The following is a 23,457-nucleotide window of genomic DNA, read 5'->3' as shown; positions in this document are numbered from 1 at the left end:
GTTGGGGCAAGAGGTTGGGGTGTGGAGTGCTTACTTGGGGTAGCTCCTGTTTGGTGAGAGGGGTGCAGGTGGGAATGTGGGTGGAGATGCAGCTCCCGTTTAGTGCTCAGGGTGGGGATGTGGGGCGGTGCAGGAGTCAGGGCATGGAGGGGGCTGTGTCTGTGGGGGTATGCAAGAGTCAGGGCTGGGGTCATGGGTGTGTGTGAGGGGGGTGCAGGAGTCAGAGCAGGGGACTCAGGATGTGAGAGGGTCATGGGGGTGCTCCCTGCCTCGAGCAACTCACGGCAGGGGGCTGGAGGGGGTATGTCCCGATTCCACTCCCTTCCCCAAAGCCCTGACTCGCGTCTTCTCCACCTCCTCCCCCGAGCAGCAAGTGCACTGCAGCCCTGCTCCTCCCCCTCCCTCGTGGCAGCAAACAGCTGTTTGGAGGCGGAGGAAGCGCTGGGAGGGGGAGCGGCGGGAACGTGGCACGCTCGGGGGAAGAGGCGGGGGGAGAGGGAGCTTGGCTGCCGGCGGAGCCTGCCCTGCAGCAGGAGCCAGCAGGACCAATCTTCTGCCCCTGCAGGAGAGAGCGGTGGGTGCAGAAGAGCGGGCTGGGGCCCCTTTGGAGCCTGGGCCTGGCGCCATGGCTAAATCCGGTACTGATCTTGAGTAGGGGTAGAGAGATTGTTTTACCTCTGTATCTGGCACAGGTGTGAATGCTGTTGGAATACTGTGTCCCGTTCTGGTGTCCACAATTCAAGAAGGATGTTGATAAATTGGAGAGGGTTCAGAGAAGCGCCACTTGAATGAAATTAGAAAACATCCCATATAGTGATAGACTTAAGGAGCTCGATTTATTTAACAAAGATAAGATTAATGGATGACTTGATCACAATCTATATGTATCTACTTGGGATACAAATATTTAATAATAAGCTCTTCAATCTAGCAGACACAGGTGTAACACGCTCCAATGCCTGGATATTTTAGCTAGACAAATTCAGACTGGAAATAAGGCATAAATTTTTAACATTAACTATGGGAACAATTTACCAAAGGTTGTAGTAGATTCTCCATCACTGGCAATTTTTAAATCAAGATTGGATTTTTTTTTAAAAAAAAGATATGCTGTAGGAATTATTGTCCTATTTCATACTGGACAAGTCACTTAAACCAAACTTTTCCTAGGTGGTCACTGATTGTGTGTTCCTCATTTTCTAGGTGCCCAGTGTTAGATCCTGGGGTCTGATTTGCAGAAGTGCTAAAATCTATGATAGCTGTGCTTTGAACATATGAACTGCTATATAATGCTAAAAGTCTCAAATTAGGCTGCCAAAATTAATGGACAGTTCTGACTATTCTCTTTGTGCCTCACTTCCCAGTATCTAAAATGGGGCTAATATCACCCCACAACCTCACAGGGGTGTCGTGAAGATAAAATGATTAAAGTCTGTGAAGCACTCAGGTACTGTAGTGAGGAGCACCATAAAAAAGGCCCTGAGGAAATTAATTCTGAATTCAGAACAGTGTTTGAGTAGTGTAAATAAGCCCTGGGGCTACACACTGAACAACATGGAGAAAACGAAACATTAACTGAGCACTGTCCATCCTGTGTACTGAAAGAGGCAAGGGGCCTGTGGAAAAAATAGTATGTAATTAAATAATTATGCATATGCACAAGGAGGCTGAACTAAGGCTGCACAGGCAGCCTTAATTCTGGCATTTCCTCATTTTCGAGTGCTTGACTTTACAACCTTAACAATATTCTTTTAAAATAGTTTTCTGTGTGTAACAGTAGACAGTGGGGTTGAAATGAGGGGACAGAAATATGCACATTTGGAGTGGTTGGAGACAGTGCTTAATTTGTAATGAAAGGTGCCAGGGCTCAAGCAATGTTTTTACTTTCATAACTGACACAGCAACCCCACAGTTGCTGCGGATATGAACTGCCAAGCCTAGAGGTGCTGGAGCTCAACCCTAGCAAGACCTGGCTCAAATTAAAAACGGTTGGAGAGCAGCTTTGCCACATGCGGGCAAGCTTACCAGACAATGCAAGAGATTGTAGGGATCAGACAGATGGGGGTGATGGCTGAGGGGTTGAGACAGATTATGGATCACAGATTGGGGTGACAGAACTGCTTTTCACATTCCTGGAAGAGCCAATTTTCTTGTGTGCTTGGCTCTCTTCTAGTAACCCGACTGCTCCCGTCTAGCAACGCTGCAGGCTCCATGGAGAAGGGGAAAGGCAGCAAGGCAGATGCTCAGCGTTACAGCCCGGTATGTGCCAGGCCTCCATGTGCTTCCATCCTCACCAACATCCAGATGATGATGGTGCAGGGGGCTTTGTATGCTCAGGAGTCCAGGGTGCACGGGGAAGATACTTCAGGGAAGGTTAAAGAACTGCCATTTCCTTGTTCTACAGGCCTCCATTTTGTGCTGTGTGTGATGTCATCGCTGGAGGGGTGTCACAGTGCATGCTGGGTAATGTACAGGTAACTGACATACTAGGAGCCTTTATGCCCCTGGATGGAGGTTTGGAGGCAAGTAGCTGAACTGTGAAGGATGAGAAGGGGCCTTTGCCCCATCCCCACCCCTCCACGAGGCAGATTCACAATGAAGCAACATCCTAGTGATTCCTTCCATGGCCAACTCCTTGTACCACTACACATCTAGCTGAGCCCCCTTCTCTGGCAACTTCTTTGCACCCCACTCAACAACATAACTTTCCCCAGCCACCTCTCCCTGCCTCATCGTACTCTGGCCCCTTCTTAGTGCTGTCCCCTTTCCCCCAACTGCTCTTTAAGTTTCCCACTTTGCTCAGACATCCCCCATGGTTCCCAGGGTTTTCTTATTTTGCTGAACCATCTCTTGCTCACCGGCTAGTTTTGCATCTGTTTCCATGTCTGTCTGTCTGCTGCTTTCGGTCTGTCCATTGGTGGGATGTGCTTCTCTGTGGCAGTGTTACAGTTTTTTCAGATAGTCATAATGTGACTGTCAGCTACTAGACAAAGTAATAATGGGGTGAGTGGTAGCAGGGCTGGAGGGAGCTCTCTGAGCAGCAAGGTCCCTAGGGTTTCTGAGATGCAGTGGGAGCAGTTTCTCTGGTTTTGTTAATGTCTTGGTGAGTCAGTTATCCAGGTGAGACAAACTTCCTCTCTCTGACAGCAAAGTATCCCACTGCCCCATGGGTGATGGGGATGTCAGACTGTGACACACTCCCCACAGGGACTGCAGATTTAGCAATATAACCATGGGGGAGACAGGGCAGCAGAGGAAACACCCACAGGGAAGGAAATACACTGCATTTAGACGGAATAGCTGATTTTCCGTTTGCTGGCCCTTCTGAAAAGTCAGAAAAAAAATTGTTTCGGGTTCAACAAACCATTTCATCTGGCTTTTGAGTTTTTTAAATGTTTGTCAATTTTTAAAAATAAAGTTAAAGTTCAACACAAAGTCATTTAGAATTGAAACATCTAAATATTTCATTTTGAAAATGTCTAAATGAAACACAATTTAGACTAAGATCTTTAGGGCAGGGACCATCTCTTTGTTCTGTGTCTGTACAGCGCCTAGCACAACAGGATGATGGACCATGACTAGGGCCCCTAGGCACTGCAATAATACAAATAAATCAAGCTTTTACTTATGTATTTACTTTTTTACCAAAAGCACTTGGTGACTTTGGCAAATTGATGAGATATGTCAGATGACCCAAATTTGCATTTTTCAGTAAAAAAGGTTCAGCTGAAAATTTTTGCCCATTCTATGTGCATAACCCTAAATGGCCAGTGGGTAATCCTGCTACTGCCCCATAGCTACCCCTAGGCCCAGTAACACCAGGTGCTGAAAATCCTCATCTTCAAACCACATGAGTTGAGGGCATTTTTCATCTCTCCAGAGGTGCTTAGCACCTTGCAAGATTGGTCCAGTGTCTTTGGCTCAATGGCAAATTCTGTCTCTCACCCTGGAGATGTTTTAGTCAGGCCTGCACTGAAACAACCAAATGTGCACCACAAATTCTTTGAGGCTCTCTTTACTCCTAGACTAGCAGCCTGTGCTGCCTAGTGTCACCCCCAGGGTCTCCTTAAATCCTAACCTGGATTTAACCATCACAGAGGAGACTGCTGGCTGCACCACAGGAGTTTCTCATGAATGACAATATCTTATCTGAGGTGGAAGGAGGTGGTCAGGTTGAGGAGTAGACAGAACAAGTGAGGCCAGATGGTCCCTTCAGAAGCAGTGGCAGCTGTAAGATTTGTGTGAGGGGAACTTGCTTTTACTGACTGTGTGTCTGGTTCTCTCTCTCTCAGGATTTGCTGCTGAAGTGAAGGGCCTGGCTACTCCTCACCTTAGAGATTCAGAGGAGACAAAGCTGGATTCCCAAGACTGCTGGCCCTTCTGCTTCCTCCAGTGATGGTTGTGTCAAAAGCAGCCAGAAAACCAACCATGAAACCAAATGTGGCATTAATTCATCCAAGTATATCATTACAGTTCAACCACCTCAGGGGCCAGAAACAAGCTATTCCACTAGGGGATTTCCATCCACCAGTGGAGAGGAGAGAGTGAAAAGGGAGCACTTTCAGTTTGTTTTTATTCCTGGTATAAAACTTTCCCCATTGAGTCCACTGCAGAAGGGTTCAGATAGCCTGTTCATGGTCTTCTCTTCTAGGGAAGACAGCACTTAAGAGTCCATTCTTGGAGGCGGCAGAGAAATCCAGTTCATGATTGCTGCTATATGAATTGACATGGAATTTGCCATAAAACTCCAAGGTCATTACTGTAACCCTGTCATTTAAAGAGAGGCCCAGGCCCTGAAGCCATTGAGAGCTATGCCTGTCCCCTCAGAATGTGTGTACATGAAGGTCTCTCCTTCCCCCATCTTTCATCACACTGCAAACTTAGTGTAGGAAACATTGTCCAGTTGGGAGTCATTCTTCTTACGGTACCCGAAGAGTTCCCCAGCCTTGTCCTTGAGGAGTTCATTTTTCCTCAATGTCTTCTCCCTTTTCTCTCTCTGCCCTCCACTCTCTGCACCCCGCAGTAGCAAGATGTGTAAATGTGAATCTCTGACCCTCGCTCCATGCTTGTGGTGTGTGGGTGTGTGTGGCATCTTGGGCTCGCAATAAAAGGACACTGTGGCCAACTGACCCTGGGCTCTGTGAGGCTGTTATTGGTACGCTCACATCTTCATGCTACAGTCCTCTAAAAATGCTCATGATGCTAAGACAGTTCAGGGCATTGTATAGTTTGTTGTCATTTTTGGGCGGGGTTGCATGGGGGAGGGGGAAGAGAGGAATGAAAGGAGGAGGAGGGAAAAAGAGCTTGCTCCACCCACAGGAGGGGACCTCTCACAGTGCTAGTCCCCAATTCCAATTCCCAAATCCTTCGCCAACCCTGGTATGCATCCTGTTCCCGACACTGCCCAGGAGAGAGAAAAAAATCAGTCACACAGGCTGTTGTGGCTCCCAGCCAAGTCACACTCACGCCAGGGAGAGCGGTCTCCTAGCCCAAACATGCTCAGCCAAGGAAGTGGTGACTCCTAGGGGTGAGATACTTAATGTAACTCCTAGCAGCTTGGTTAGGGAGATCTCTCTCCCAGCCAAAACACTAGCACAGCCCCACCCATCAAGGCTCGTTCCAGCTTAGTCCCTGCTGGGGGTAACTTTGATACTTAGGAAAGTGATAGAAATAATCATGTCAGTCTTCAGTCCCTGCTTTTCTCTCCCCCCTCACACACACAGAGGTAAAACATGGGACAACAGGCTGACTTTGTGTTGGTTCAGAGCAGCGACTGGGGTACTGTTCAGGCAGAGTTCCAAGTTAAATGGCCCAAGAGTCTGATCTGATATGGCAGGCAGGTCACTAGGCCACTTGAGATATTGGTCTGTTCTGATACAGAGACCTAGATAGTGCTGTATTTGTTTCTTATTTTGTGAGGCATCTAAATTGGGGCTGAGGATTCAACGAGGCCACAGGGATCTAGCTCAAATATCATTTTTCAGAGTAGAATAAATTGCACTTTTGACACAGACAGGACTCAAACCCTGCTCTGAGCTCTTAGCCTGAAAACTATTTCCTGCAGCCAGGTCAGGAGAGTTGGAATATATAAAACTTACAGCTGTAGTGCCCCTAGCAGTTCCCACTGATCACCAAATACTGCCCACCTTGGGTAGATTGAGACAAAAACCTGACAAGCATTTACACTTCACTGGGTGAAACAAATTGAGTTGTTCTCAGCAGCGCACTTTCAGACTGCAGACCACTAGTGAGACAAGATTTCATTCACCCTTATCAGCCAGCCAGAGCTCTGCCATTGCCCATGACCCTGTATTAACATTTCACTCACCAAAATGTCACCACATCCCCATCCTGCCTGGAAAAATCTATCTGTATGGTAAAAAAAGTGAAAAATCAGTCTCAGTCTATCACAGAGCTCTACACCTCAGTAGAACTAGAGTCCTGATTATTCTCCTGATAGAGGATTCCAGGGGAACATCACTGCTCTCCTCCCAGACCCTCTGGGACCCTAGATGCCACGGCTCAGGCATGGACGTTACTGCTTCATTCGAATTTTAGTCACTTATTTTCTGGTTGTTTCATATTGCACCTGGATTTCTCACATCCTGGGTTTTGAAGCTGCAGGAACTGGTCCCAGCCATTTCTCTCCTGTAAGAAAAGCCAACATAAATTAAATCCTGATACTGGGGGTGGGTTGCAGGGTAAGGCTGCCCTTCCTCCTCATGGAATGGGTAATTGTGCTGAAATGGGAATGTAATTAATGGGATGCAGAGCTTTTCGCATCTAGGCTACTGGACTCTGCTACCTGAGATGTACTGCCCAGCACCAAAGATAAGCTTGAATGTTAAGATCTGGGGGTTAAGGATGGGCTATGGAGCCTGTCATCAAGCCTGGCATCCCTTAACCAGTTTCCTCAAAGCGCTAGGTCAAAGAGAGATCATAAACTCATTTCCCATGACTGACACGCCACTCCCCAAACACTGCCAAATCTGAGGTTGAAATTCAGTTTCCCTTTTTCTGGCTCATCCAACAGGGGGTAATGCTGTTTTGTTTTTTTTACAGTCACCACAACCTATGCCAGTTCTCTTAATTAAAATTAAAGTTATTTTAGAACAAAAAAGAAAAAGAAATCACAAAACTATAAGCTAAGCAGAATACACATCCAGCTGGACTGTCTGGTATGGAAATGGAACTAGAACCCCTCTCACTTTAGGATTAATGAAGTCCTGGTAGTAGTAGGCCTCCATTGTAATCCTGAATTTGTTCTTTTTCTCCTTGCTAAAATCCATAAACAAGTTTTAGGCTGATTTCCCTTTACTAGGGTAAGTTTAGGATTGAGGTATATTCTTCTGTCAGATTTGAAATGATTTGGACAGGTGGTTCCTCAGCTATTACACCCAACAAATACAGGGTCTCACCTGAGCTCAATTTTGCCACTTTATACCAAAAATAAACCTTACTTGATTTAGCTAGTTGCAATTTCCTGTCCAGCACCTACAATTAATTTTCCAAATTCCACCTTAATCAGCTACAGTAGCGTGAGAATGGCACCTCGGAGATGCCGACAGTCTTAAAACAGGACATCAGGTGACTGGGAAGGCTTCAATTTTTTATTTTTTATTTTTTTTATTTTTTTAAAAAAGTCTGGATCTTTAGCTGGGGATTTAGTCCATAGTGTGTAGCTGCACCATTCCCCAGCTGAGCATCTGGTCATCAGTCTCCAGACATTCTGCCAGCAGAGGCAGAGCTCAACATGTAACCTCATCACTGGGGAGGGGGCTGGCATGGGGAAAAGGAATATTGCCACCAAAGTGGAGTTAATCAGACAAGCATACCTTCTTTTACAGTGGTAACTAAGGAGGATGTTACACAACTTCTACTAATGTTAAACATTGTAAAATTAGCTGATCTGATTGATTTGCAACCAAGAGTTTTAGAAGACCTTATCAAGGCGCTCTTTGGTCCACTGATGTTAATTTTTAAGAACCCTAGGAAAACTAGAAAGGGACAGAAGTGGAAGAAAGCCACTGTCAGGCCAATCCTTAAAAAGGGTAAATAGGATGATTTGGATAATTAAGGGCTAGTCAGTCTAACATAAAGCCCAAGCAAAAATAATGGAGAGTCCGGTCAAACAAATTTTATATAATTCTTTGAAAAGATTTCAAGTCTGGTAGATAAAGGTAACTCTGTGGAGATGTGGATTTAAGTAAGACATTTGAATTAATACCACCTGATATTCTGATTCAAACATGAGTGCCACTCAAAATCAATATGGTTCAATGGGTTAAAAGCTGGGTAACTGTCAGGTTTCAACATGTAGCTACTAACTGAGACTTAAGTACTTGGGGTGCCTTCACTGGGATCCTTCAGGGATCAGTTCTTGGTATAATGATATTCACTATTTTTATCAATGATCTGGAAGAAAATGTAAAATAATAGATAACATGCAGATGATACAAAGATATAGCTCTCCCTTCCCCTGGCCCAAGAGGGAAGGAGATTCTGATTCTTTGAGTATGTCTACACTGCAATTAGACACCTATGGCTGACCTGTGCCACCTGACTAGGGCTCAGGCTGCAGGGCTGTTTAATTGTGGTGCAGACAGCCCAAGTTCTGGAACCTCCCCCCTTTGCAGGTTCCTAGAGCTTGGGCTCCAGTCTGAGCCCGAGTGTCTACACTGTAATTAAACAGCCCCTTAGCCTGAGCCAGCTGGCACATGCCAGCCATGGGTTTTTAATTGCAGTGTAAACATACCCCCAGAATGTTAATTTGTCTGTTACATTACACATCCCATTAGAGCAGATGGATAATTACCAGGGAGAGAAAATAGAGGGAAACGTTACAAGAAACACTCACCTATAACATTGCCCAGGAGCTCTAAACGATCAGAGCCAAAGAAGAGGTGAGATTCACCATTAACATGGGCCACAAGTGCTGGCATTCCAAACGCCTAATGCCCCCATGGAGACAAAACAGGGAGAATCACAAAGAGACGAATAAGCACAAGACCAGTTCTAAGAAAAAGTTCTACAAAGAACTGTATCACCTTTCCTCCTCCCTCACGCTCTCACTTTCTTTTTCCCTTTCCCTTCCTTTCTTCTTTCTCTATCTCAAATCTGGGTCCCATGTACCAAGCCTGGATTCTGCAAAACCCTTATGGCCCTGTCATCCCATGGGACTGAGAGAAAAGGAATCAGAATCAAACCACGGCTTCAGGCATGGTAGTGGAGAGCAGTGACCCCAGGCACTAGCTCTGGTCTCTGGCATGCCAGTCCCTTGACACCTCCCTTCGAATGGGCCAGGAATCAGACCTGGGTTTCCCAAAAGATAGTTTCCTGCACTAATACTGAGGGTATTGAGCTGGCTTGCAAGATGTGTGTGTTTAAAATACAAAAAAGTCTGAGAGAAATGGGATCCTTGTGTATTCTGATCTACCCTTTCATCCTGCCTTGACCCACAATATCACTGCTGGGAAAGGAACACACAGATCTAACCCCATGTGGCAATGGGAGCTTCTCACCCCATAGTTCAGTGCCTCCTCTGTTGTCGCCTTCAGGCGATTCTTCACCTCCGGGGTTGAGGTCATTGCCAGTAGCTTCTGGGCCAGCGCTGAGGGTAACCCAGCCTCCCCTGCAGCCTGAGGAGGCAGACAGACAGAAAATAAGAACAGCCGCTGTTTTCATGATAGTTACATAATAATTACATGCAGCTTCATTGCTTGAAGGTCTGTTGTCACACAATTATTCCTCCTAGAATATTTCTCTGGCAGGACGTCTGGCCTACTTTCAACCATTGCCTGGTTACATCACCTATTCTGAGTGACTTTTGAATATGAAGATGAAGGGATATCACCTCCCAGGCTCAAAATATGCAGCTCTTGTTAGGTGGGCTTTCAATTAGCTAGCAAAAGGGGGAAAGGGAGTTTATGCTTAGTTCAAGTTAAGTACTTTCAACAGATGAACTAAGACAGATGAAGTACTATAGTGGAAAAGAAGATGAAGATGAGTATTAATGTATTAAAGAGTCTAAACAGTAGAAGGAACCTGCCAAACACAGCAAGAGAGGAACGAGGAGTGACACTGCATAACAGAGACCAAACTCAGTAAGCCTAACTGGAAGTTGGTGGGTGATCTTCAGAACTGGAATGTTGGTACAGAAGAGCAACGCATGTTCTGCTTCATTGGAGACAAAAAGAGGATCCTCATCCCTTGTTCTAGCAGTGAACTTCTCAAACTTCAAATCTGCCATGGTGTGATGCCAACAATCAAAACGTGAGACATAGGGCCCAAAAGTGGGACACCCATATCTTACTGTGTCACAACATAATGTAGATTATAAAGATGTTTACTATAAAATCTCCCTATGTCAATGAAAGAACCAATGAAAGATACTTATTTCATTCTGAGGGTAGCTTATTTCCGTTTAGCTTAAACCTGTTCCCATCAATTAATGCTAAACTGAAAAAAACTGCTCCTAAACCACAATAAGTGTCTAGACAGGGGTTTGCTCCAATTTAGCTACTTTATTTTAAATTCACACCTTATATTAAACTGGTGCAACTTTCTCACATAGTTAAAGCCTCAGTTCAACAGCATACAGCTTTATTGCTTGAGCTACAGGAGTAACTGCTAATTACTATGTGGACCAGCTACTAAGAGTGGCCTTGACACATCTTTTCCCATTAGATTTACATTTGCTAGGAAGAAGTAGACTATTGGAGAGCTGATGTTCTGAGTTCTAGCTCTGGTCTAAGAGGGAAAAGAGACAGGACAAGCCACAGCACATATACCTAGAATATTTATTCTGAAAGGTAGTGTGACTGTGTGGCTAAGGGCTGGTCTACACTGCCAAGTTTTTTCACCAAAAGGCAGCTTTTGGCAATGAAACAGCAGAGATGTACATACTACAAAGCCACTTTTCAAGACAAACCTCCTCAGTTGCAGCGTTTTAATAAAACCACCTACACAAGAGTGATAAGGCTTCTTATCGCCAAAGTGCCAGCATAAACACCTTGCTTTTATCGCTGTCATTGGCCTCTGGAGGTGTCCCACAATGCCTGAAGTAACCGCTCTGCTCATTGTTTTGAACTCAGTAGCCCTGCGGGCATGCACCCCTCCCCTTTCAAAGCTCCATTCTGACAGTCAGCACGCTGTGCTGCTCTGCTCCAGGGAAACAAAAGAGCAAATCATTAACATGGAAGGCTCCTGCTGTCTCCCACACTAAACACAGAGGCAGGCAGGTTTGGGTGTGTGTCTGTCTGTCCCAGAGCCAGGGAGGGAGGGAGGCAGGGGCTGATGTTGGGTTTCCCTCAGGACTGATTGTTTCTGCTGGCTGTCTGAATTTACGAGACAGCATGAGAAGACACACACACACACACACACATACACACCTTCCCTCGCTACCCTCCACACTTCGTTGAAAAGTGACTGGCAATCTATTAGGATGCCCGTGGAACAATGGGATTGAGAAACCTGCATCATGTGAGGCACTGCAAACCCTTCCCAAAGCACCCAGCCAGTTGCACAGTGGGATAGCTACCCACAGTGCACTGCTCTCTTGTAATAGTAATAGCAAGAGCTGCTAGTTTGGATGCACTCCAGCGACACAAGGAGCAGAGTGTGGACATGCAACAGCGGTTTAATTAAAGAGCTTTAATAGATGTGGCATAACTTTTGGTAAAAAAAAACTTAGCAGTGTAGACATAGCTTAAGACTTTTAGAGACCTGGATTCTCATGCTAACACTGCCTAAAATAATCTTCTGCAACCTCTCTGCTTTGAGATATACTGATGAAAAGTGCTATATAAGAGTAGTCGTAAAAATAGTGTTTGTAAAATTAAGGTGGGAGCTAATACTTGGCTACCATCCAGGGCTAGAATATGAGATCCTAGTTTGGGATCAAACTGGAACTGTGGCCTTGATTTGGCCTCAAACACAAACCCCAAAACTAATCCTGGTTCAGATCCGAACACTGTCTTCTGCTGTTCCTCTGAAACCTATCTCTGCATTATAGCCAGAGATCTAACAAACAGAAGAGGCAGGATGCAGAGAGTGGAACTGCGGAAAAGAAGAACTGACACTATTTCAAAGCAACTTCAAAGAAAGGCATACCAAGAAATTGGGGTTTGAGAATGGAGCCCAGCTACACCACCAGCACTGTCCCCTCCACAATCTACCTTCTGAATCAAATTTTAATTCAAGTTAAAAGCCTTTTATAGAAGCAAACCCACTCCCTTCCCTGAGCTCCCTCTTGAATATTGCTCCTGGCTTTATTACTGTTTATTAATTATATTTTAATTGTGTATCCACTGCCTATTCCGGGGCATCCTGCTAGGGAAGGCACCGGTACCTAAATATCCACCCTAGGCCTGGCAATAAAATGCACCAAAGTTACTTGGGAAATTACCCTCACATTTCCACAGATCTAAGGGATTGGAGTCACTGACATGGGAGTCACATTTTCCCGAAGAGAATTTCCTGATAACTCCAAATGATCCCTTAAAAAATCCACAGCCAGTGAAAATTATTTAAGTTGTCTCCATAGACGGTAACCCTAAGACCCACATCCAATAAATCACAACAAATGAATGTAGAAGCAGTAGTGACAGGGAGAAACTTACTGTCAATATACTCTCTGGTTGGGTGATATCTTCATCCTGGTGAGAGGAGGAGGAGTAAATCAAATGGTTAAATGTTTATGAACAAGATGCTGAATCTACAAAGAGTATTTCTCACAGTGACCCTGTCTTCCTGCAGGGATGGAGTCAGAAAAGCTCAGCTGAGGACAGGGATCCTATTGGAGAATTTCCCACAGGAAAGAGGAAAAGATCCTATTCACCCGAACTGGATTATGTGGACTCTGAAATTAACTATTGGTGAAAATCTCCACACTTAAAGAAACAGAAACTGAAATCGACTTGAAATATAGTGCTTTCCTTGGATTGGACCCTGAACCACAGATTTCAACGCTCCTGCTGACACTACATGGTTGACTGAGGGCAGAGGAGGGTCAGGAAGATGGGGAAAGGAGCTGGATTGGGGATTTGTAGAAGTACTCACCCGGGACCAGATGCGCATCCAGAGCTCTCTGGACACAGGCTCCAGGAACTGTGGCTGTGTCATATCCACGGCTGTGATAAAGCGCATGGCAGAAAGGCTGCCTGGGATTGATGTGAAAGACAGAAAGACACATTGAGGAAGCATAGGAACGGCATCAACCAATGAAGTCTGCCACTGCCCTGGGAATGTCCCCAAGGAGCAAAAAGGCCATTAATGAAACTCTTGCCAATGTTCATAAGAAGCCTACTTCTGTATGGGATTTCCTTGGGACTGTCCCAAGGAGTTAGCCACTCAAGTCTGCAGCAGGGTCTGAACAGGGAGAGGGTGCTCTAGGAAAGGGACTTAGTTGGGATTCATCTATGGGAATAGCTTGCTGAACACGGTCTGCACTGGTCTCAGATGGAGAGTGGACTCAAAGTTTGTTATGGCCAAAAACATCATGGGCCAAACTTTCAAGAGTTACTTCTAGGTCTGGGACCTCAAATTGGAAGTCCAACTAGAGACAAATAGGACCTGATATTCAGAGGTGCTCAACATCCTCAATTCCACTGATTTTAACCAGAACTGTGGGTACTCAGCTTCTCTGCACGTTAGGCACTAGCTCACTAATGTATGAACTGCATATGGCAGATTTCAAGTTAAGTGCTAAGAAGTAGCAGTATTAATATCTTGAGCACTAGTTATATTCCTGGATGTCCAATGTACAGTGGCACCAGTCCTTGGGGTCTTAACCCTCTCTATTAGAACAGGTCAAACTATTCATTGCCAGTAATACTTGTTTTGAATTCAGCCCCATTTCTGTTGGGTGACTCATTCAAAAGTCTATCCTGATTCCCACTGATCTATTCATTATTTCTAAATAATCAATAAACTTGATGAAGAATTTTCAGCCTATGGAGGGTTGTTGAAAACTATTCACTTCGTCAATTGCAATTTGTTTCTGGTTGCGTGTGGTTGGTCACATGAAATTGGTTCTGCACTCTGTTTTGATAATGGAAACTTTTTTAAAGCAGTAGTATAATAAATAACCAGGGTAAATTAAAAAAAAAAAATCAATGTTTTTTAAAAAAAAATTTATTAAATCAGATTTTTTTGATAACTTGTTTTTTTGAGGAAAAACCCATCTAAAGACTGTTTTAATTAAGAAACAATATAACTCAAAGATATCTCATCATGGAATAGGGATTATAAATTCTAATTCTATAGTATGAGACAATATATTCATGTAATGTTTAAGAAAAGGTTTGTAAATGAGTTCCATAGTTCATGGATTAGGGACCCAATCTCATGGGGTTCCAGGGGCTTCCGTATAGATTATTTAGGTTAATCTTTCTATCTTCCCACTGGAACTCAGTGCTCAGTCTAGATGATACCATCAGAGATGCTGAGTTTTGCAGTTCTCAAACTCTGGATTTGTGTCTCCAGAGATGTTAACAGCAAAAGATGTTTTTAAATAAATATTGAGGTGAGAAACAACAGACCTCAACCCTACTATCCCTCTGCAAATTTGTGTACACAGAGTCAATCCCTTACCTCTCTCTAAAAGTGCAAAGTTTCAAAAAGTTCAATGAATAGAAGATGGTTGGGGGTGGAATAGATCTGGACAAGGAGAAGAAGCTTGGAGATAAATGTCAGAAGGGAAGGACAGGCAGTAGAAACAAAACAGTGAAACTGTTTGAGCATCATATTCTAGAAGTCTTGAGGTCTTTCTGAGCGTAGCCTTCATTGATTTGAGATCTACCATACCATTCTCTCACTAGAAGGGAAAACCTATAATGGCAGCAGGCCCTAAAAGAGACCCAGTTTGGGAATATTTTAATGAAGTTCCTCTACCTGTGGATAAGACAGGGATGCATGCAAAATGCAAACAGTGCAACAAAGAAATGCAAGGCCTGGTTGCCAAATGAAACAACATCATGAGAAGTGTTCCTTTTCAGGAGATAGCTGCGTTGAAGATGATGAAAGGAACATGTCTGAACATGCAGAATCTCCAGGTTGGTAAACTTTTTTATTTCATACTTCTTTCTTAAGGACTGCCTGTCTTCCTTCTGGACTATTCTTAAATTATCATGTTTGAACAAAAAATATAGTTGTTACTCTATGGTACTATCATTTTAGATGCAGTTGTGATAAAAAATAAATAGCTGAAATAGGCAGATCTTCCTTTTACAATGTCACCTTTAAAGTAGTACTGAGTGTCAGTGAATGCAATGAGTAATACTAAATGAGCAGTATGGTAATAATAATTAAATAACTGCAGTGACTTATTTTGTTTAGGAAAATCCATCCTCAACATACAGGATTCTGAAGACTATCCACCTTCAAGATCACCATCATTTTCTATAGTTTCAGAGTTATCTGCCAATGATAGTGTTTCAGTCACATCATGTATGTCACATAGCCACAGTATATCACCTGTAGCAAAAAGAAAAAGAAAAATCAATCATCCAGAAACAACCATAGATAAGTTTGTGATAAGAACCAGCAGTCTACAAAAAATGGTAATTGATGAAAAAACTGCCCTGTTTATGCAACAAACTCTCCTTTCCCTGTGATTGAGAACCCACACTTCAATAACATGGTTCAGTCATTAAGACCAGGATAGAGTCCACCCAACAGAGCAGATGTTGCAGGCAAATTTCTGGATAAAGTGTATGAAAGAGAAATTGATCAGTGTGCAAAAGGTGTAGAGGGTAAAATTGTTAACCTGAGTCTTGATGGGTGGAGCAATGTCCACAATGATCCTGTTATATGTGCTTGTGTGACAACAGAAGAAGGGAATGTCTTCCTTACAGAAACAATAGATACATCAGGAAATGCACACACACCACAATACTTACAAGTAGCAGCAGTAAAAGCTATAACAAACTGTGAAAAAAAAAATCAAATGTTTAGTACACAGCTTGGTCATAGACAATGCTGCAAATGTATCCAAGATGAGAAGAAATTATTTAGAAGAGAGTCCCAAGCTAATAACATACGGTTGCAGTGCTCATCTGATGCACCTCCTAGTCAAAGACTTCAGTGTTCCAGAAATAAAGGCTAATGTTGTTGAAATTGCAAAATACTTCCGTAACAGCCACTTTGCAGCAGCTGCTCTGAAAAAAAAGTGGAAGGAACAAAGCTAACTCTCCCACAAGACGTGCGATGGAACTCAGTAGTGGACTGTTTTGAGCACTATATCAAGAACTGGCCTAATCTGATGACAGTTTGTGAACAAAATTGTGAAAAAACAGATGGCACTGTGACAGCCAAAGTTCTCAACATGGGGCTTAAGAGAAATGTTGACCACATGCTGAATATCCTGAAGCCTATTTCTGCAGCCATGAACAAAATGCAGGGAAATAGCTGTTTTATTGCTGATGTTGTAGAAATTGGGATGGAACAGAGTGAGATCTTAAAAAGAGAAATATGTGAGGACAGAGTTACATTATAAGCATTGAAAAACAAATGGGACAAGCACTATCCCCAGCTCATTTTCTTGTAAATATTCTCAATACTTGGTACCAGGGTCAAACCTTAACTGCTGAAGAAGAGGAGTTGACTATGACATGGACCTCCAGCAATCATCCCTCCATAATGCCAACTATAATAAACTTCAGAGCTAAGGGTGAAACCATTCAAAAAATATATGTTTGCTGATGATGTTTTAAAGAAAGTCACACCAGTGAACTGGTGGTAGAAGTCACTTAAGCACTTGGATTCGGAGACTGTTGAAGTGATAATCTCACTTTTAACAGTAGTAGCTTCTTCTGCTGGTGTTGTAAGAATATTTTCTTACTTTGGACTAATTCATTCCGAACTGAGAAATCATTTGCGACCTGAAAAAGCAGGAAAGCTTGTTTTTCTTTTACAAATTATGAACAAACAGGAAAATGAAGGTGAAGACGACTGAGTTAGCTGCAGAAGCCAATATTTTAAGTTTCTCATGTTGACCTGGCTGACAGTCGATTTAATTTTTGGTTTTTTAAAATATTTCATTTAACTATTTTAGTTAAAAAAAATTTTAACAAAAACAAACCTGATTTTAAAAAACTTGAATGTTTAACTAAATGCAAAAATTCATATGCTTGTTTTGTTAAAATATTATATGTTTGCTGTTGAAGAAAAAAATCCAGAACACATACCATTGTTGTTTTAGTTAAACAAAACAATTTAAATGCCTGTCTGGTGATATTTTTCTCCTAATACAGTATGGCAAGAAAATCCTCCAAATATTAATGATTAACCGTTGAATTGGCGATATTTATGAAGTCATTGGGAGGTAAAGTGCTTCAATTATCTTTGGTAAATGAAATAAACAATCATTCATTTTCTGATATAGCTGTAAAACTAATCTGAAAAGTTTTCAAAATAAATCACTTAAAAAATGTACAGTGTATACCTTTTAAAAATGAAACCTGCATCTATCTGAGTTGTTAAGAATATGTATTAAGGTTACAACAACCAACCAAGGATGCACTTTTTTAATCATGATTTAATCGAGCCTTCCTGACTAGTGATTTAAATCATGATTTAAATCAAACCCTGTAAACAACAAAGAACACACTTTCCTGTATGAATTTTTGACCAAATAATTTTTGTGATAATATTTTAGATTTTCAGCATTTGTGAATATTGTCATGAATTTCTGGCAGTCATCTGAACAGTCACAAGTAACATGACCCTGTGAATAGGACTGATCTGAACCTAGTGCTTTTATTTGCAAAACTATTTGCTATTTTTAAACACAGATCTGTGCCTCATGTAATTCAGTGATGAAAAAAATATTACAGTGTCAGAGCTTGTGGGCTTGCCTCCTATCTCCTTGCCTCCTACCCTGAGCTGTTCCCCCTCCCACCTCTGCCAAAGCACCTTAGTCACAATCTGCAGAAACTCTTATGCTATCCGACTCTCAGGCCTTTCCCGAGTAGGAATTTCCACTCATGCGAAGCTATGCACTGACTTCATACAAATCACAAATGGGGGAAGAAGAAGAGAACATTTAATCTCATTTCCCCCCCCCTCAATGTCATGTAAGATTTGGACCCAGAGCTCCTTAAGGTGAAAGGTCAACTCACTGACCAAGCAGCCTCCTCTACTTACCTTTTCTGATAACACTTCCAACGAAATCCTTGGGGAGCTGCAGTGGGACCTGGTAATATTTTGCCATCCTCTTTATATCCTTCATCATGTATTCCCCACGTTTGGGCACCATTGCTGGGGGCTGGTTACCTTACAGAAAAGGTAAAATTACAAAATGAAGATTCCAGTTATAATAAGTTTCAGAGTAACAGCCGTGTTACTCTCCTGCTGGTGATAGCTTATCTAAAGTGATCATCAAGTTGGGCCATTTCCAGCACAAATCCAGGTTTTCTCACCCTCCGCCCCCCCCCCCGCCCCCCCACAAACTCACTCTCCTGCTGGTAATAGCCCATCCAAACTGACCACTCTCCATTACCAGCAGGAGAGTGAGTTGGGGGGGGGGGGGGGCGCGGAGGGTGAGAAAACCTGGATTTGTGCTGGAAATGGCCCAACTTGATGATCACGTTAGATAAGCTATTACCAGCAGGAGAGTGGGGTGGGAGGAGGTATTGTTTCATGGTCTCTGTGTATATAATGTCTTCTGCAGTTTCCACAGTATGCATCTGATGAAGTGAGCTGTAGCTCACGAAAGCTCATGCTCAAATAAATTGGTTAGTCTCTAAGGTGCCACAAGTACTCCTTTTCTTTTTAGTTATAATAAGGTAGGCCTGGTCTACACACAAATTTAAACTAGTCTAACGAAAAGTGTAATTTTATATTGATTTAGTAAAACAGTTGCTACTTTGTGTGAGTACACTCTTATATGAGTTTACTGATGCAAGTGAAACTGAAGCCAGGTTTAAATTTGCAGGTGCTAAACTGACATAACCAGTTTTAAACCAATAAGAATGTCCACAAAGGAGTTTGCACCAGCTAAATCAGTTTTTAAAAGATAAATAAACTTTTGGGTACAGTAAAGTGCTGTTCATCATAAAACACTTTACTAAGGAGGATGAGGATCATTATCCTATTTTAAAAGTGAGAAACTGAGGGACAGCAAGATGAAGTGCTTTGCGATTTCAGGCAAATCAAATCTCCAGCAGAGCCAGAAACAGAACTCATGACAGAGCCCTCCTGCTAGCATAATTCAATCTATCGAGCAGCAGTAGCTATGTCCACATAGCTTTTGCTGGTGAAACTTTTGTCAGTTGGGGGGGGGGGGGGGGGGAGGGAGGAGGGGATGTTTCCTGACCAACAAAAGTGCTAGTGTAGACAAAGCCTTAGACCTCCAAGTAGAATGGAAGGGCTTCAGCAATGCCTGGCTAATGACAGCAGGGAGTCTCAGTGGTCTGTGATATTCCCCATAGAATCCATTTTGGGGTCTGTGGTGAGCTCCCTAACAGCAGTGCCCTGCCAGAGCTCAAGTGCAAGATGGAATCTCCACTCTCTCATAGCCACACTCTGCAGGAGGTTCCAGATGTTCTCTGTTGAGGGTCAGGAGCAGTCGAACACCTACCAGTCTCCTTCATTATGCCTCCAAGGAAAGCAGGACGAAAACGCAACTCAATGCTCCAGTTGTGCCGGTACCGGCAAAGCACCTGCAATGGGACAAATAATAATGGATAAACAACATCTAAGACCTGCAATGAAGCCCAGGGGCCCAGTCTCTGACAGAAGCCAGGATCTGGGCACTGAAATACATCTAGCAGATAAAGCCTAATCTGTCTGAGACCATTAGAAATCAACCTTGGGATCAGCAAGGCACTTCAGATCTTCATGCCAGTGATACTGTGGGGAAGGTTTGTAAATTCCTACAGAGGGACCAGGAATTAAAATATCAAGCAGCCCTAAACCCCTGTGAAATGCACTCCAATGATAGCCATGGAGATAAATGCACCACTGCACCCAGGTTTCTCTCTGGAGCAGGAAGAAGAAATAACACAGCAGATTCATTTCTCTCTTTTAAATCAGGAAAATAACAGCATCTCCCCTTTCTTTAAGCACTTCATGAGTATAAATTAGATCTATTTCCTCTGGGCCTGTCTCACAGAACAACTCCGTTTATTGCTGCTCTAATCTATTTAATCCAGGACCAGATGATGATATAGATGCTATAGGACCCAGCTATGGAGTCATGTGATAAAATGAGAATCTCAATTTTCATTTTAAAGAGTGTGTAATGTGATGCCCCAGGTGTGTCACTGGAGCGGAGACTGAACCCACTATCTATTGCTTGAGATATAACTATTAGCCTCAGATTGCCTTAATTTTGCCTTGATTTTAATGTCATTTTCATGGTAGCAACATACATGCCACCCAAAGCATCACTAAAGAAAAAAAAAAAAACATCCTGAGATTTTGGAAACACCACCACTGGGCTTGAGAAATCCCGGAAAAACCAGAGGTTAGACAGGTATGATGTCAATGTGTGTATCCCTAAAGTCACCCTTGTAAGTCTTGTACAAATAGAGTGGGTTGAAATTTCTCATTCTAAACATTGACAAACAAAGGTCATTTTAAAAAAAATGAAAGTTACTGCCATTTTTTTTGTTGCAATTTTCAATTTTTGACAAAAGTGAAAATTTTTTGGCTTTGTTGTTAAAATTTGTTTCCTTGCCCCTTTCTCTTCCTCCCACTTTCATTAGCCAAAATGGAAACAGGAAATAGTTGAGAGAAATGGGGGAAACTGCAAACTAAAAAGTTTGTTTACAACATTTTCAACCAACTACAAATAAAACAAAAACAACAAAGACAACCCCTCCCAAAACCTGGTTCCTCTTCCAAATGTGTGGAATGAAAATTATTGCAAATTAAAAAAAATAGCAGCATTTTCCAGCTAGCTTTAGGCATAAGGTGCAGTAGGTTCCTGATGTTCCTGAAACAGTTTTGATTTCACTGAGTTTCCATGGGGCTCAATTTAGTCCAAAGGCCCTGTGTAATTAAGATCAAGATCAGGCTCATAACCTGTGCTCCAGTAATAACTGTAGAACATTAATCTTCTCTGAAGTATAATGAGTAACTTTCTCCCGTGAACAGTCAGCACTCCTCGCTGGCTTTTATCCAGTTGTACTAACTTCGGTTGTTCCAGGCAAGGCAACGCAGTCAGCGTGAAGAAAAGGAGGACTTGTGGCACCTTAGAGACTAACCAATTTATTTGAGCATAAGCTTTCGTGAGCTACAGCTCAGTTCACAAACACACCTCTGTAAAGAAAACAAGAGCTGGAATCCTGTAGGAAACCAAGTAAGCCAGAGCTGGCCAACAAACCAGCTGTAAGTACACACAGAGGGGAGCTGTGACCTTGCAAACTATTCTTACTACACACACACTTCTCCTGGAGAGAAGCGCAGGGGTGGGGGAGAAATGATCTCCCATTTCTCCAGCAAGGTCCGGACCAGGCCTGCTGCCAGCCAGGGAAAATTCCGCAATGACACGGAGGGGAAGCACCTTGGGGCTCGGAGACTCAGGAAACACCGGGGATTTCCTAGGACTTCCACAGGCCTAAAGTCTATTCTTCCCCGCCCCCGCTGCCCTCGTCCCTCTCCCCCTGCGGTTCTCGGTCTGTCTGTCCCCGCATTCGGCTCCCCCCGCACCTCGAACCCGAGCCAGGAATACGGAGACACCACGTCGTAGAAGATTTCCACCACTTTCTTGCTGCCGCCAAAGCCTCCCCCTGCTACTGCCGCCGCCGCCATTACCCCGCTCCCCAGGGGCGCCGCTCAGCCGGCTGCGATCCCTCCAGCCCCGTGGCGGCCTCTGGCCGGGGGGCGCTTATTGGGCCGCGAGCACAGGGCGTGACACTCACCCCGCCGCGCTGCGGCAGGACGCTGCTGACCCCTGCTGGCCGCTCTCCCCGGGCCCTGAAGCGGTTCCCTTTGCCGCCGGCCCTGCGCGCCTCAGCGCAGAGACTTGGTCCCAGGGCTGCTGGGGCCTTCTACTCGCCTGTGGTCCCGGGCAGGTTTTGAAGTGGGGGCCACTTTGGCAAAACCCCTTCAATGTGAGAGCCACACGCGGTGGGGCTGAGGGGTTCGGAGTGCGGGAGGGCAGAGGGTGGGGTGCCGGCAGTGGTTTCCCCAGGAATTGAAATGGGAGGGGGGTGTTCGAATTTACAGGTGGGGGGTGTCAGGGCCAATGGGGGGTGTCAGGGCCAATGAGGGGTGAGGCTGTGAGGGTGAAGGTGGGCGGGCGGTACGGCACCATAGGAAAAACTGAAAAATGTTTCATGACCATTTTATGAGATTTAACACAAAATTAAAGTTAGCTACTCAAGCCTTCTAAGAAGCACTATGTCTACATGCGTTTTGGTTTCCTGTTATAATTTTGTACAACTCTGTTAATGAACTTCTTGAATGCATTGCATTCATCTTTGGTGGCTTCTCTTGTGTCCGGTACTTCCGTTCCTTCAACTGATATGCTCATTAGTTCATTCACATGATCAGGCAGAAGGCGACTTCTTTCAGAACACAAAATTCTATTCAATGAGGAAAAAGAAAGCTCAGCTGTAGCTGTTGTGACTGGGAGTAGCAAGGGATGAACTCCTACTTCTTTCAGCCCAGGACACGGAACACAAAGATCAGGTCGAGCCACTAGTTGAAGTCAAATCTTCATTCATTCGTCGCATGATATTCCACTCTATGCTCAAATTCTCTATTCTGTCCTGATCACATGGCAGTCCCATTGCTGGTAGTGTCTCACTCCACTCAACTGTCAGTGTTTTATAGGACAGGCATCTGTAAAAGCTACATAGAGGTTGAGTAAAATCTAGAAATCACTGTTGTAGATTTTTAAGAATCAAATCTGTGTACTTTTTCAGTTGTCTTAACAAACACTTCTTGTCTTCTTCACTTAAGGATTGAATATAAATGCCTTCATTAGTCAACTTCTGGACTGAAGTCTTTGCTTCTTCCAGTACTTTTTCAATGGATAGCTCTCTGATTGATCCAAATGTGGCTTCTACCCCTGACATCAAGATAAAGTACACAATGACTTAATACTTGATGCCCATTTGCATCAGTGCATTCATTAGCCATGTATGCACATTTTTTGAATGTGGTGAGAGAGTTTCTTCACTTTTTCAACTGTTAAGTCTTTTTCACTGTTGCACCACATGCTTCTAGCCAGTCAGTTGAGTTTCTTGCAGAAAGATAGTGAGCTTCCTGCACGTTGATGCACTCCAGAGGCCTGGTGTTTTGCAGCCTTTTCACGTAGTTTGTCAGCATTGGTTTTGCTGATCGGTTTGACAAACCAAGCTCCTCCACTTTTACCAGTTATAGCATTGGGAAGCTTTCCTTCTTCGCAAGCTTTCTTACAAGAGGTGCACCAGTAGCCATCTTTTGTAACTTCAATAAATGGGAACACTTTGACCGACAAACATCGGGAAATGCCTTTAGGTTTTG

General features: G+C 43.7%; 2 protein-coding genes across 10 annotated transcripts in view; one reads left to right on the top strand and one right to left on the bottom strand.

Annotated features, from left to right (window-relative positions):
- Positions 1–5,129, top strand: part of LOC125622836 (rap1 GTPase-activating protein 1-like) — a 72,161-nt gene extending 67,032 nt beyond the window's left edge. For 7 of the 9 annotated variants that reach the window (XM_075120027.1, XM_075120033.1, XM_075120031.1 and 4 more), the window contains 2 exons: positions 2,174–2,474; positions 4,293–5,129. In XM_075120027.1, coding sequence (XP_074976128.1) covers positions 2,174–2,474; positions 4,293–4,305 — 314 coding nt within the window. In that variant the 3' untranslated portion in view covers positions 4,306–5,129. The remainder of the gene's footprint in view (positions 1–2,173; positions 2,475–4,292) is intronic. The other 2 variants (XM_075120038.1, XM_075120041.1) reach the window with 2 other exon arrangements.
- On the bottom strand, positions 818–21,843 carry LOC142069319 (glutathione S-transferase kappa 1-like). The gene is made up of 8 exons (XM_075120043.1): positions 21,655–21,843; positions 19,580–19,661; positions 18,145–18,273; positions 13,060–13,160; positions 12,621–12,656; positions 9,522–9,638; positions 8,858–8,951; positions 818–6,648 (listed from the first exon to the last, which is right to left on the bottom strand). The coding sequence occupies exons 1-8, from the start codon at positions 21,754–21,756 to the stop codon at positions 6,599–6,601; spliced, it is 711 nt and encodes a 236-aa protein (XP_074976144.1). The 5' UTR covers positions 21,757–21,843; the 3' UTR covers positions 818–6,598.
- Positions 21,844–23,457: the final 1,614 nt, after the last annotated feature.

Source organism: Caretta caretta, chromosome 1 (genome assembly GCF_965140235.1).
Source record: "Caretta caretta isolate rCarCar2 chromosome 1, rCarCar1.hap1, whole genome shotgun sequence".
Taxonomy (NCBI): domain Eukaryota; kingdom Metazoa; phylum Chordata; order Testudines; family Cheloniidae; genus Caretta; species Caretta caretta.
This window is presented reverse-complemented; position numbering and strand designations above follow the sequence as displayed.